This window comes from Passer montanus, unplaced genomic scaffold (genome assembly GCF_014805655.1).
Source record: "Passer montanus isolate IOZ18808 unplaced genomic scaffold, ASM1480565v1 scaffold103, whole genome shotgun sequence".
Classification (NCBI taxonomy): domain Eukaryota; kingdom Metazoa; phylum Chordata; class Aves; order Passeriformes; family Passeridae; genus Passer; species Passer montanus.
This window is the reverse complement of record NW_024356838.1, coordinates 1,380,168-1,396,100: the sequence shown is the minus strand read 5'-3', so window position 1 is coordinate 1,396,100 and position 15,933 is coordinate 1,380,168. Positions and strand designations below refer to the sequence as shown.

Here is a 15,933-nt window from a genome sequence, read left to right as displayed (position 1 = left end):
TGTCATGTGGCACCAGGTAACAGGTAAGCAGCCTGAGATGAGTGTTTCAGAGATGGGAAGTGCAGATTAAACTAAGGACAGAGAGAGAGCCCTGTTGGGAAACTGCTGCTTGCACACCCTTGCCTTAAGGGTGCCCTGTGACCAGCTGCAGGAGTTGTTTGATCATCGGAATAAAAGAGTGTGCAGATTGTCATGGGGTGGTTGCTATTGCCATCCTACAGTAAAAGTAAATAATCTGTAACCCTCTCATACACTTTATGAATTAGTTTTATTTCCTAAAGTAAAAACCACTACACTTTCTGTATAACTTCTGCTTTTAATTCACAAGATTCTTTCGGTTTGTTCCTCTGGGATGTATCTTGACAGACACTATTTGTTATACTGTTAAAATTTTTCTTTTAATCGTGTGTGAAACTGATACAATTTTCTCACGGGTAAAGAATAATTTTAGTGCTTCATAGTGTGTGCACCTTAGTTTTGTTGTGGAAAGGAAAAGATTATTGGCAACTATGTTATCTGCAGCTATAGTTATTCCCTAGGTACCTGTATTGAAGAAGTCTTTGTTGAAACATTCCTGGTTCTTCAGAGTTGTGCAGTGCCTAAGGGATCTAAAGCCCTGCTCCTTTCAGGTGGAGCTCTGGAGCTGTAAAAACTGTAACCTCCCAGAACTGTTGTGAAAGCTCATCATTGAACCTGGCCAGAGGAGTAGATGTAGCTTACTAAATATGATCAGAAAATCAGTATTTTTTATAAATATGTCATATAGCTTAGTTTTGATGATGAAAGTGCACTGAGTTGGCAAATTGCACATAAATGTTAACAGATGCATTGTATTGACACTTCAGCAAACACCTACTGTAAAACTCTTCTGTAACTAGTGTGCAAATAAAAACAGATATTTGTTTTATAGGCTTCTGAAAACTTAAATTGTGCTACTTGCTATGCTATAAGGCATTAATGTCAGTTTTCAATTTTTTGTTAAAGCTTTAGTCAGGATTCAAAACACATTGAAATATTTCATATAACAAGGATTAAACCCTTACATTTTGAAAATGTTGCAATAAAACTGATGCATTGTTTTCATATAAATATTCTTGAAACTTCAGGTGATGGCTATTTTGGGTACAAAAGTGTTTCAAAATTGGAATGACTTGATATACCCATATGATTAAAAAATCCATTCTATAAAGTAAAACAAGAAATATGGTCTTTCTCCATGGAACTTACTTCTCACTAGCTAGCTCTGCAGTTTAAAATAGTGTTTTAGGTGCACTGTAAACTGCTGCAAAGAACTTTGCTTTAAAATAAGTAGTAGTCAATAAGTTATAATTGAAGTTCTGTCACTGTTGCATAACTACTGTAATCTTATCCCACCTACACATCATGGGTGGAATTGCAGTTAGAGAACACTAAAATTAAAAAATTGAGGAGGGGGAAGAAGGGAGGAATCTTAAAGTACTGGGACTCATTTTGTCAAATTTTAATAAAAATTGAATGCTTCACTAATTAAGTAATGACTTGTGCTTCTTGTGTTTGCATATACACTGAGAGATGTTGCTGTTGGCCTTAAGATGCAACCTTTTCCAATCAACAGCAAGCAGCAATTTCAGGAATTACAGACCTATTTACACTCACTTTGATTAGCTCTTGCTCTTCCAGTCTGCTCTTACAAGCCACAGCTTCCAGAGGTGGAAGGTACAGTTAGCACTGTGAGTAAAGGTGCTGTTTCTGTGGGGGTGGGAGTAACAAACTCACTGTGGTACCTGCATCAGCTTTCTCCTGGGCTGATCAGATATTTGATTTTTTTGGAAAATTTGATTCTGTGCTTAAAACTGTTCTAAAATTTGCAAGAAGTTTTGGATGAGATTTGCAGCAAGTTTTGAAGCCTCGACATGGACAGGTCTCTGGAAGTGAAGTACAGTTGGCACTACAAATGAAACCCTATTCTGCAGCAGTTACCTCATCTCCCCAAGTGTCAGCAGTGTCAAGAATTAAAAACCTGTCAAGAATTAAAAACCTGCAGTTGGGTAACAACAACACTGGTATTAGGGCATTTTACAGAGCACACAACTTTTAAAAATAGAAAAATGCTTCAATAATTAGAAACAGAATCTAGTATATCTGTTGATGACTTCCTCAAAACTGTAGGAGTGCTGTAAAAATCGGTCTGGAAAAACATACAGGGGTGTAGTATAATGGAAGTGTGGCAATTCATGAAGTTTTAAAAATTACTAACGCAGTAAATTGTTCAACTTGCCATTTTCAAGTGACAATATTGTCTCTCTGGCTTTAAACAGTTTTGCTGCAGCTTGTCATTATTCTTTTCTGATGCTTGTTGATTTTGTTTTCAATGGGAGGTTTGTCCACAGGATTCTGACACAGGCTTCTTTTCTTCATAAAGAAATAGAATTGTGAGTGTTACTAGTTTTGTCTTTGCCTAGCCTTTCCTTCAGGCTTTTCTCCTATACAGTCTTTTTATTTTATTTTACCTTTTTAAGTAAATTCTTGCTGTTGAAGGTTTCTAAATATGTCTGTCACCCCATTTTAAACTAGTATAGATGGAAGTGTTCAACTTATAAAATTACTGTAAAGTTGATTGCTTGATTTTTTTCTTCTGTCTTCTCCACGGCATTATGTGCTAAATAGGTTTAACATACAGGATGATGTTTTAGTTTGAAAATTTCAATGTCTTTAATCAGTGTTCACAAGCGAGTGTTTCAAATATTCAAACTTGGTGGGGGGGGGATCCTGATTTTTATATTGAAGATTTTGGTTCAGCTCCACTTTATAACATATTTTTGTACAGCTAACCAAGAGATCTGCCCAGAAACAGTGGCTATTTGCCTGCACTCTTGTTTGTCTGTGATATAAGAGGATTGTTCAGAGTATCAGTAATTTTTTCTCCTTTAATTTTAAGAATCTCTTGATAAGAATTTTCTCTAACATGTTTTGCAGCTTTGGAAAAGTGATTTTGCTGAAGTATTCTTAAAGTGTATTCTTTTCTTAGTAAATATGCTGGTTGTTTTTTATTCTCTTTAAACAGTATTTCAGTCTCTCAAGAAAGAAGATTGTGTACTACACCAGCTTTGACCAGCGGAAGCGAGCGAACGCAGCGTTTTTAATAGGTTCATATGCTGTAAGTATTTTTGATCACATGGATACTTTAACCTTCCTGAAGAGACTTCTGTGTGTCAAGTGGCTTCTCAAGGGGTGCTCCTTTAGGGAGGTGGGCAGATGGTCATTTCCTTTGTCTCTAAAGTGTCTTTGAAAACTCTGTATGTATTTTAGAGAAACCTGGTCATCATCCCTAAACTCCGTTTATTTTACTACATAGGGAATGGTTTGAGCAGATGCCCTACATGTTTTTCCGTAGGATACTATTTTCTTGAATGTTGAAAATCCAAATTGCTTATTTCTAATTAATCATCTTAGGATGAATTGCTTCTCATGTTAGTAGTGAGTTTCAGACTGAGAAGGAAAAGGATTTTCCCACAGCCTTCTTAAAGTTACTACACCAAAGGCATAGTGATTATTGAATTTATTTATTTTATCATTTAATTTTCATAGCCTACCCAGGGTAGTAGACAGTGTGCCACAGCTCTACTGGTGTTTGAAAGTTAATTGAGGAGATTTGGTTTATTTGTCCTGGTTCCTGTTCCTTTTCCTTATAGGTAGCAGATGGACTGGACATATTTCTCTCTCATGATTCCTCTGTGTGTATTTTGGTAGTAATATCTTTTATTAGATTTCTGTAATGCCAGTGAGAGAGAAAAGCTGTTGCAGCAAATGACCAGGTAATAATAAAGTACTATGGTATGTCCAGTTGTTTGCTTGAAGGAGTGTTTTATCCTAATTTAAAAATTTAAATAGACATCTCAGCCCTACCTGAAACATGAAGGGCTTGTTTGTGGTAATCTAAGTAGCTCTAGAGGGGATCTTTTTCTGCATACTTCTAATTTGTAAATGGTAGGTGCAGGTGGGAAAAACACAAATGCAAATTGCATTTCAAATACTGTGGATAAGTATTAAGGTGGACTTGGAAAATACTGATTTCCTTTTAGTTCTGTAAGCTTTTTAGGAAATATGTCATGAGTTTTCTTGACAGCGGGTACATGTGGCCAGTATTGCTACATGTCATGTTCCTGTGTAATGGCCTAACTGTGGGACTTTCAACCACATCATGACTCAGAAGGAGGAGAACATAAAAAGGAAAATATCAGAGGAAGAACAGTGTTCAGTATCTATTGAATCTGGTTTTACAAGTAGCAGAACCACATGGTTAGAATTACAGTAGTGACAGTGGGGAAAGGGAAGAAAACCTTGTCCCTTGTTAAAAAACTGCTCTAAGAGAATAGTTAATATCTATAAAGTAATTTTTAAAGCTTTTTTACATATCAAAGAAAGCTTCAGCTTATCCAAACTATTCACACTGGGCTTTGTGTTGTTAGGGTTTTTTAAAATCTGTGTATTTTGCAGAAGGAAAGCACTCTGAAGATTCATCATATTAGATTAAAAATGAAGCTAAGTTTTGGTTGCTGACTTTTCATTGATATGGATGAGTCAGAAAATGTCGCCTTGATTTTTCTTAATGGAATTCACTACTTTTTAGGTGCTGAAGACATAGTGTAATGTTTTCCTCTTCATTTCATTATCCTTCCTCCTTCAGTTATTGCATTGCTCTTGATATCTGAGATACTTTTGATTTTTTTAGGAACTATGGATTTCAAGAGGTTTTGATTTTTCAGATGTGTTCAGTGTTTCTTTTCCTCTCCTCTTTCCTTTTTCTGTTTCCTCCTGGTGTCTTTGTTACGAGCCTTTATGAGCTGTGTGGACAGACAATGACCGGTGTTTAGGTCAAAGTGTCATGTGAACTTCTGTCAAATAAAACCTGCAGTATTGGGAGAACATGTGGTACAAATTTGCTTCATGTCCCTAATTACTTGATAAGATGGAAACTCATCTTTTTCCTGAAGCTTTCTGAAGTATCCTCTAAGGATCTTTGGTCTACAAGCAAGATTTTAAGCTTTAAATGTAAGCTATTTTACAGTAATTCATGCAACATTGAAGTCTCTCACTTGCAGCAGTATGTGACTTTTTTTTCCAATTTTCTTTTTTTAAAGTATGGGATTGACACAAAACAAAGTTTTTGTTGACTTCTGCTGGTAGCTGAAACTTTTCTTTGTGTAGGCATGTCTTTTCTGATCTGTATCTGTCAGAGGAATTGGTCATGAAGGAGTATAACATGCATTCTTACAAGTTCAGTGTGCTGGAGGAAGTTCCTGTTGGCTTAAAGACTTGTCAGGCTCATGGCTGATTTATTTTTTTTCTCTCTTCCCCCATTCCTTTTAGGTTATATACTTGAAGAAAACACCAGAAGAAGCTTACAGGACACTTTTATCTGGATCTAATCCACCATATCTTCCCTTTAGGTATGCGAACACAAGAAATGAGGCTACTTCTCTGTTTTGAAATTTGCTAAAAATTTTGGGGTTTAGATTGCCTCCCAAAAAGGTGTTTCATGTCTGATACAGGTATTGTATGAAAAGGACTTATCTCCAGAAAAAATATTTTTACACCTCATGTAATTACTTGCTGTTTGTGGGAATAATAAATAATTTAGATTGATACAAGTCTTAAGTAAGACTCACTCTAGCAAACTGTCAGGTTTTGAAAGTAGTTCTTAGCATGTTTGTGATATAGCACTTAAACCTTTTCTTCATATGCATTGTTTTACTATTTGGAATTCTTTCAAATATTTGAAATTACCTAGTCCCTAGCTAGTGAGGCTTACAGGGTTGAAGTGGGTTTTATGGTGTTATATTTTCTCTATTTTACAGAACAGGTACTGATATTAAGGTTACAGAATGTTTTCAGTGAATCATAAATAGTTTCTATCAATCTGTCTTAAATTCTGTACTCAGGTCACATTGAGGCTTGAATCTAAGGAATTTTAGCTATCATGCCTATCTAATAGAGAGACTTCCAAATACTTTTCATGGTGTGGACTATGAAATGCCCTTATGCTTTATGAATGAGAATACCTCATGGTATTCTTATGCAAACACTGGCAATAGAATGCAACTGTGAGAAGGTCAATATCCCCTCTTATAGGGGAATCTGCATTTTGCAAGTAGTGTTCACTGTTAGCCAATGCATTTGGAAATGTAGACCTACCTTGTCTATATCAAATTCCTCTGATTCTTCAGCCACTCAGCAAAGGAAGATCAGATTGTCTCTTCTCATAGTTTGCACAGAAGCCAGATGCAGTATAAACTGCTGGGCTGGTAGATTTTTTTTTTTAATGTCAAGACCAGTTTGGCTACAAAATCTTAATAAGCTACATTTAAAGAAAAGGTATTAAATCAGTGATAGGTTTTATTGACAGAGAATTTATACACTGATCTGATCATTGATAGCTCTCCAGAGCCCAAGAAGTTTACTGAACTACTGGTATCCGTATTTTTTTTCAGCTAATCATAGAAGATACTTGGTACAATGCATAAATAATCAGTCATTTTAAACATGTCAGTGTTTTTTAACATCTCCAGTTTATATATAAGATACAGGGGTCATGATCTGCATTAGACAATGTCTTGTATATGCCTTAGCATTGCTTCCATGAGGATCTGCTTCATGACCTTCCCAGGCACAGAGGTGGTACTCACCAGCCTGCAGTTCCCTCCCTTTCTACCCTTTTTAAAAATAGGAGTTTCCACTCACTGGGGACTGAGCCTCTCTGCCACGACTTTTCAAATATCATGGAGAGTGGCTTTACAACACCAGGCAGTTCCCTCAGGACCCTGAGGATGGATACATCTCATCAGGCCCCATAGCTGAATAGCCGTATCTTGTTGACCAACTAAAGAAATTTACTGTTTGGAACTGTAGTAAATTGATATGTCTTTAGGTTTTTCTCACCCCACCAAGGTGAAAATTAAGGTGTGTAGAAAAGAGTTTTGACAGAGTGAAAAAACTTACTTGTTAGGTACCAAAATGGTAAGACAGAAAACTTGGGAGAAGTAGTGTGTTTGCAGAACAGTCTCACAGGACCCTGTTTGCTCCAATCAAAGGCTATAGTCTTGCCTTGCAACTAATTCCTTGTAATCCTGATATTGATAGTAGCAGCAATGATAAGAAAATGCCATATCTGCTTGACTGGTAAGGACTAATGAAAATAATTGTCTCTGATTTCTTGTGAGGCTGATTGGAACCACAGTAACAAATTTATTGATGCAAAATAATTTCCCGTTAAGTGTTAATTGATTATTCATAGGTAATCCTTGTGAGTTTGAATTAATGAAATTTTATTTCAAAATACAATAGTTAGCTACTCTAGAATCATGAAAAAAATAGACACAGCAAGATTTTCTGGAGATAATTTTATATTCTATTTATATAATATAAATATATTTATACTATATACAAAAGAGCTTTTTGTGTTTCCCTGGGAAGAGTATGCTATCCAAAAACGTTGAAGAAGGCAAAGTCCAGCAAAGGGAATACTCAGGTTTTGCTGTCTGGGTTGGCAAAATGATTACAAAAGAATAATTGTTTAATTCCATTTGTCAGCTTCAGGAGAACACGGCAATAAATGGACGGAGTAGGATATTCTGAAACATAACTGCTTTGCAGTCTTTTTCCAAGTGTTTCAAGCTCTAGGTTGCTGTGAGAGAAATTATTGTCTAAAGCTAAAGCTTTTGGCAATGATGGGGTTTTAGTGGTGGGTTTTGTCTGGTGTGGGTGGGGTCTGGTATGTGTTTGGGCTTTTGTTGCTCTGTTTGGGTTTTTTAAGGCAAAGCTTTGGCGATGTTAGAGGGAGACATTCTTCTTGAGCCTTGCTGTCTCTAGAAGGAATATAGTGTTGGGAGCTTTTGCTAGAATAATTAAACATCCTGATTTCCTGAGTATTCTTTCTTGAATGGGGTGGGGCTGGAAAGCACTTACGTTTCTTTTGCATTTGCTTTGGACTATGTCAGCTCTTGCCTCTGGAATAGAGCCTAGATAGATTCTGTTACCTGAAGTGTAGTTTGTCCTGCTGGGGAAAGTGGGTGTGTAATGTGGCTGTACGGGAGGGGAGACAAAGAAATAAAGGGAGGGTGGGGAGGAAATAAAATGAAGGATTTTGATAAGAAGCTAGATGAGAAATGGGAAGTCTGACAGGGAGGGGCTATTTAGGTATGGGGTTCACAGATGGATGTTGGTATATACAAGATATCCAGAATTACTGGTGCTGAGAGAAGAGCAAGAAGATCTGATGAGGGTCTGCAGTGGGAAAAGCTGGATTAAAATAACTCTCACTCAAAACAACCAAATGTCTTACCTCTTTGCTCATCTTCTAATGGGAGGTAATTTGGAGATACTAATCATTGCTGTTCAGTATTTACTGACTTGAATTTATTCTTGCAGCCTGGAACTTAGATATTATATAACTTCTGTCATATAGGTCATCTCTGTTTGAATAGTTTAAGAGTTTGTCAGTGAGCAATGGTCAGTTAAGTGTTACAACTTGTATTTAACAAATTTGTTAATTTGATACGTGAAGTGTCCTCTACTTGAAAGAAAAATAGACAACTTTGAATAGGGAGAAGCTACAGCATTGTCAGATTCTTTGTGGAGTACTGAGGTAGGTTTACATGAAGTGAGCACTGGGAAACTGATCTACTTTCATGTAGCTGAGTGACCTCAAAAAGCCCTAATCGGCTTACGTCTTCAGCTGGTATTTCATTTAAAGACAGCTTCAGCAAATACAATTCAGGGGTGGAAAAAAATCAGATTGCTCCTCTTACAAAATTCAGGGAAATTTGTTTTGTTTTTATAATAGAAAAACTAAAGATAACTTGGCAGGATAAGGCACTACTGTCTTTGAGACACTTTTGTCTTATTTTTGGCTGATTCACTGTCACTTGGTGACGCTCTGGTCTCTTGAAGATCTTATACTGTATCTTCTCACTTCCATTTAAAAAACAGTGCTAACACCATTTAAAATTGTCATGAATACCAGTTGCCTACTGAGAAGCAGAATTTTAGATTTTTACCTCAAAATAATTTTATTGACAAAAAAATTGATATTATTATCTTCAGTTTCTAAATAATGACATGAATTTAGAGATGGATTTTAGTTCACAGCTTCTGGGGTTTGTTTCTTTATTGGCAAGTGCTGGGGAAACAAATTGTTTTGTTATTGACAGTGTTTAGAGGTTTGGTGAAAGGGAAAGCATTATGCAGTATTGAGGTCAGTACAACTGTGAAATCGGATGTGGGATATGCACCTCTGTAATGCCAGCTCAGATTCTTACTAAATCTGCATCTCCTAGAAACACTCACATTTTTTCTCATTTTGAAAGTGAATAGAGTTCTGTCACTGTTTGAAAAGTAAGGTGGCTATTCATTTGGGCACAAAATACTCCAAGAATACTGTAATGAAACGTGATCAGTTCCTACTTCAATGGTGCACATCAGGAGAAATGAGAGGTTGGAGATGTGGGTGCTGGAGGCAGTCCATGTCAGCTGTGTGCAGCTCACTGGTAACAGCTGGCTCTGGGAGCTGTGGCTGAGGATACTGTACACCTGGAATTGTACATCTAGGTCAGCTCCACCATCCTCCCTCCCTCCCTCCCTCCCTCCCTCTTTTGTAGTATTTCTTATTAGTGGATTAGGGATTATGTGGGGTCTTTTTCCCCCCCAGCATAGTTTTAATGTACAGCACAATCAGATGCCTTGTCACTCAAAGAAGTAATGATATACATACAGATAAAATAAAAGTTATATTACTGTTACAACAAAATAACATATAAAATAGAACCTGGCTGCTACAACCATATCTTCTATTCATGTTTCTCTAAATATTTTATTTTGTGGTTTGCATTTGTTTATTTTATTTCTGTCAGCCCCTCCAGAAAACTGGTACAGCTTTTAAACTCTTTCTGCTATGTATGTGTTCCCATTAGGGCCCTTAATTTTTTTTCTCACAAGACTTTTTTGTTTGCTATAAGAATTTTGTGCTAAAATGATCTGCTATCATGTGATATTCAAAAAAATAATGTTAATCCATTATCTGTCAAAAATGTATTGTCTGTAAAATTCATATATTAAGTTTTGATATGATCTGCTTATTCAACATAATGAAAATACTTTATGGCTTCTCATTTTTAAAACTTCTCTGTTGAATTTGGATATGGAAGATTCATATACACTTCAAAGTTCCCATTCCAAAACATTATGGTTAAGAGTGTTTTAATAATCTAATAATTGGAAAGCATTTTTAAATGGCCTGTCTGCAATATGACTACCAAAATAGAAGCTTTTAATTTTCTAAAACTATTTTCTATGAACAATGCTTGCTCAAAACTGCCAAACTTACTCTGCTCTTAAAGAATAGGAGAGAATTTTCTACTCTTAAAGTACTTGAGATTGAAGGAACATATCACAAACTTCATACTACTTATAGCAAGTTTTATCAAAAAAGGAAAGTTTTCAATGAAAGATTGAAATTTTGAATCAATTATAGATTAAATACATATCTGTCTGAACCTAAAATTTTACTATTCTGATAAACTGCAGTTCTTAGGACTCTTGTCTAAGATAGCAAAGAGAAAAGCTGTAAAAGATTTCCTTAATGAGTGATAAAGAAATAATCTGCTCAGGCAGAGTTTTGTTAAAATCTGAAGCACACTTCGAAAAGTACATTTTAATTTTTCCACAATACTTTTTTTTAGTGCTGTGTGTTTGATGGTGAGTCTCACTTCATCTTTTACAGACAAGTTGTAATTTTCATGTGGTATACTGAGCTCAAATAATTTTAATTACATCGGGAAAACTTGTAATCACATCTGTAATTGGGCATCAAAATGGAAGCCTGTAAATTAATTCCAAACTATTAGTCTTATTTGCCTGCCCCTGTTAGTGTAACTCAAGACTTGAATAATGATTAAAGCAAGCTGTGCTTTGTTTGCTGCTATCTTTACACAATCCAGAGAGGATTAATTCCAAACTATTAGTCTTATTTGCCTGCCCCTGTTAGTGTAACTCAATTAAGACTTGAATAATGGTTAAAGCAAGCTGTGCTTTATTTTCTACTGTCTTTACACAATCCAGAGAGAATGCAAACCTTCCTGTTCCAGGATAGCATAAATAATTTTGTAAAGAGCATGTAGTTACCTGATGTAAAATATGGACCTAAAGTAGCTTGCAATATCTAACTGCATTTAATCTGAGCTACATCTTGGGTAGGGGAGTACTTTAGCCTGAACAAACTTCTAAAAAGATGTCTTTGGACTTTAATTCAGAGTTCTGCAAGGGTATTGAATAGCTTGAATATATTCTGTTGTGTTCTGCCTTTGCCCTAGTTCTTAAAATAATTTTGTGTATATTAAATTAATTTGTATTAAATCTATAGGGACGCTTCATTTGGGAACTGCACATACAATCTTACCATCTTGGACTGTTTACAGGGAGTAAATAAGGTAATAACATATTTTCTTAGCAAAACAGGTTTAAATTGATTTTTAAAACATGAAGAAAAATACTGTTTAAATAGATTATAAAACCTGGTTTCAGAGCAGATTTGTGAGTGAGTAGTGATGAAACCTAAGTTACTGAGACGTGTCTTTGAGTACTGATGGCAGAGCAAGGTTGCACTTTGACTGCCTGGCCTGGCCTTTGACAGCTTTTTGAACTTCAGCTCGTGAAGTAGAACATGAAAATTCACCAGGCCTGGCTGGGGACAGCTCTTGATGCAATACACTGTGCTGTGTGTGCTGATAGATCATTTATAACCACTGGTGAGAGGGAATGACAGGCTGATGAGGTCAAGTGAAACAGATACCTAGGAATCTTAAATCTCTGATTTAATCAGAACAGTTTTTGCATGTACTTGGCCCCTGCTTTCCCCAAAACACTTGTGTTTGACACTGATATTTTCAAAATTTTTTAAAACCAGTGGAAATTAATCTATCTTACTAGTGGTTTGATGTGTCACTTTAAGTAGTCCTGAGCTATTAAGCTCCAAGTATTGTTCTCTTAAAAAAATTTACATCAGTTCTTAATTGGGGACCTTTAAATTTTGTTGATCATTTCTCATTGTTCTTGGTGAAGGGAGCAGGTTATGGGAACAGTGCTGTACAGATATTTTATAGACCACTTGTAATTTTTAAAAGTGGCAAAACACTTTGTTTTTTAAAAATTGGAAAAAGAGATCAAGCTTAATATTTTTAGTTCTGCGGGGGTGGGAAAGGAGCTGTCAGTTACCAGCAAGACTGTAATTTGTGAGGCATTCTACAGATCTGAAGATCTGAAGTAGTCAGTGCAATCACTGTAATTTATCTGCAGCTAATACATCAAAAGGACGGTGAGAATCAGTTTTTCCTCCTTTGTTCTCATAAAATTTATTATTTAATTTTTGTCTAGTTCACCTACAGAGGTTAAAACACTTTGGGCAGAAAACATATGCCTTAATTGAAAGTAGTCTTAGTTTACCTGGATAAATTGGGTGTTTGTATGTGTGTATGTCATACACATGTTATTCAGGGGGCTTGCAAGTTGTGGAGTGCAGCCAGCCAGCCATGCTTCAATGAAATACATTTTTCAAAATCAGACAACCTCTCAGTATCTTAGGTTTCATCTTAGGTCCAGTCACTGAGCCTATTTGGTGTATAACAAAGCTATTTTTAATTTGTCTTTAAAAAATGGCCTGTATGTAGCAAACAATGGCAGTCTGATTATTGGTTTTAAATCATAGATCTGTGATGTGCTCTTATCACACCTTAATTCCAGAGTTTTGTGCAATATCTGTTTTTCAAAATGCAATTGGTTCAGTATAAATATATGCTGCAGAAATGTCTTCCATTAATTTGGAATAAATATTGGCTATGAATTTCATATTCATAGAAGTGTTTTCAATATGGTTATTATATACAAATCTTTAGTCCAAAAGTGGCATAATTAATAATAATAAAAATAACCAAATACAAAACTTCTTTCAATCCTGTAATAAACACTGTCTAATGTAGTCTAGTGGACTTTATTGTACCTGTGAAATGTGTATTAAAAGAAATAATAAAATACATATTATTCATGGCACTGCATTCTGTATATGCCATTTATCCTAGGTATTATGGTAGTAGAACTAGAGTATCATACTAAGTGCAGAAAATCAATAAACTCTTAGTGTTCAATGTTTTGTTATGTCCAATTGCATGAAAATACATTTGGCATAGGAATCACTAAATGAGGGTATGACAAAAAGGGAATTGCTTTTTTAACTTGTCATCTGCCTTACAGAAAAAACCCCACAAGGTGGTGTGTGTAGAATCAATGTTACAATTTAAGTGATATGCAACAGCCTTGTGTCCCATTCTCATGTCTTTGGAGGGGAAATAATGAGCCTGACTTGATTCAGTGACATTGTTGGTTTTTGTGGTCTGTGTTGTTAATCTGTGCAAAATGTCATGTTGTCTTAATGTAAAAGCTTAATAAGCTACAACCACAAACATTTAGGGATTTAGTTTTGCTCAAAATAAGTATTCTAAAATTACATTATATATTGTATTTCAGTGTAAACTGACACCTTGTTGCCTTTTAGGCCTTGCAGCATGGATTTTTTGACTTTAAGACATTTGATGTGGATGAATATGAACACTATGAGGTTTGTACATTTAATAATGAATTGAATGTGTTTTGAGTTACCTAAAATAAGAGTATTCAGCATCCCCTACCTTAAAACATACTGGAAACACGCTTTAATTTGAGTAAAACCCAGTGTTCATATGAAGGTATGTACATGGAAACCTATCTGCTCTTGTTGAAGAACATGCAGGATTCCTTGCAATTTCAGTGCATCATATCATAAATCCACTGTTTCCTTGTAGCCTTTCTGGCTTCTGGGACCTCTCTCATGCTTTCCCAGCCTTCTTCCAGGATACAATCCAAGGCTTCTCAGCTGACCCACAGAATGTTTTCTTTCAGCACTTGTTAGCTCCTTCTTTCATTCCTATTAGTCCCAAATATATGACAAATTTTTTACAACCACAGAGATGAAGCAGATTTTGAGGGTTCTTTTAGTAAGGATGCATTATTTGAAATTCTAGTAAAGGAAATACATCCAAAATATTTCCCTAATGAACTCCCAGGAAGCTAACAGATTAATTTCACTGTTCTGCCAACTTTCCTGCAACCTAGGAATAGGTACTCTGGTTGGCTCTAGATGCTTCTAGGACTTTGTAACATACACACCTTTATCTGCTGGTAGTAAAAAGTTATCTTAAGCTACATTGCTTTAGAAAAGCTTTAAAATATGCCATGCTGTACCTGTGAACTGGGCTGTGTGCAGAGGAAATCTCAGGCACAGAAGGTGTATGCACATCTGGTCCAAAGAGTTGCATGGTCTTTGTCTACCAGGTCTCACCCCAGGAAAGGGGTTTTTACTGAAGTCAGTGGCAATCATTTCATTTATTGGACACTGTCTTTGGAACACATAAACACCTGTAGCTGTATTGGTTAAGGAGATATGTAAACTAGAGGTGTACTAAATATTTGAATATAAATTTAACTCTCTTTTTAAACTTGTGTTGTTTTACTGTAGCCAATATTCTTCCCACATTCTTCCGCTCTATTGCATGTTTCAGAAAACTTGGAAGTTTTGAGAATAAAGTTGCTAAGTTTAAAAATCTCCATTTTAAAAGCATTTCCTATAGCTGTATGTATTTCAGGTACATACTGAAATGCGTCATAATTGTTCACGAAAGTGAAGAGGAATAAACAGTGGAAAAAGTTAATTGACAGCACATCTATGCACTAGGTGTCTGCAGTAGACAGTCTGTACCACAAATCTGCCTATTTCACTAAACTTGAAAGCATTTGTAGAAGGATTTCTGTATCCTGCAATGTTCCATAATGATTAGGTTCAAAAATTGGTATAGCCTTTGCAGAATTACCGAAATTAAATGAACAGGAACTAAAATTTCAAATATGAAATTGCTGCTTTTTGCTTACCCCATGTACAAAAATAAGAACTTGTTCTAAAAACAAATGGTAGTTTGAAATTCTGTATGTGTAGTAGGTGTTAGTCTGCTTGAAAACGAGTCTTAAAATAATTGACTAAAGCTATCCCATTATCTTGTTTAAGGCTTAACATTATTTTAGCATGTGCAAAGTACATATGTGTGAACGATGTTTATAGTATGCTGTTTGCTGAGTTTAACAAGCAAGAATTTGGAATCATCTTTAAATTTTTGTTCATATTTTGGTATGTCTTATTTTTTTTCACACATCATGGTCAGCTTTATGTTTAGTTATGTCCCGTGCTATATTTCAAAAACTTTCCATGTTACAGGTTTTTGCTATGTTAGGTCTTCAAATGTGTGATTTTGTAGACAAAAGTTGCATACAACTTAAATGGAGCAGGCTAAAAGGAAATTTTGTTTTGTGTTCATAGTTCTTTCATCTTACTATCTTATAAAGGCAGCTAATTCCCCTTTTGTTGGACTGGAAGTAAATTACTGATTGGGTTTTTAGTAATAACGATGTTTGCATGTAGTGTCAAACATACACATGCACACATATACAGAGACACCCATATTGATAAAAATTGAAATTATTCACCATGACCCCTGGAACTATAAGGAACTTCATCCACAAATAAAACTGGTGCTAGAGATACAGAAATATTTTTAGCTTACTGACTAGGACTTCTTCCATTAAGGGACATGGGGTGCTGCAGTGCTGAGATGTCAGTCTGTCAGTCTGTCTGGTGGGGGGCAGGGGTCCTGCCTTGGCACTGAGCTTGGTTCTCTAGTCCTTATGCAACCTGGGTAATTTCCAGGAGTTTCCATTGTGTAGGGACATTGGGAGCAAGCCTAATGGGCTCAGCTAAGCAAACAGTTGCTGAATTGATTACAGTGATGTCCATTATCAGAACCTTTCACTCATTAGGATGTT

At 35.8% G+C, this 15,933-nt stretch overlaps 1 protein-coding gene across 2 annotated transcripts in view; it reads left to right on the top strand.

The window, feature by feature from the left end:
- Positions 1 to 15,933, top strand: part of CDC14A (cell division cycle 14A) — a 50,804-nt gene that overhangs the window by 13,649 nt on the left and 21,222 nt on the right. For both annotated transcript variants that reach the window (XM_039718485.1, XM_039718478.1), the window contains exons 4-7: positions 3,044 to 3,136; positions 5,350 to 5,429; positions 11,396 to 11,462; positions 13,580 to 13,642. In XM_039718485.1, the coding sequence (XP_039574419.1) occupies positions 3,044 to 3,136; positions 5,350 to 5,429; positions 11,396 to 11,462; positions 13,580 to 13,642 (303 nt within the window). The remainder of the gene's footprint in view (positions 1 to 3,043; positions 3,137 to 5,349; positions 5,430 to 11,395; positions 11,463 to 13,579; positions 13,643 to 15,933) is intronic.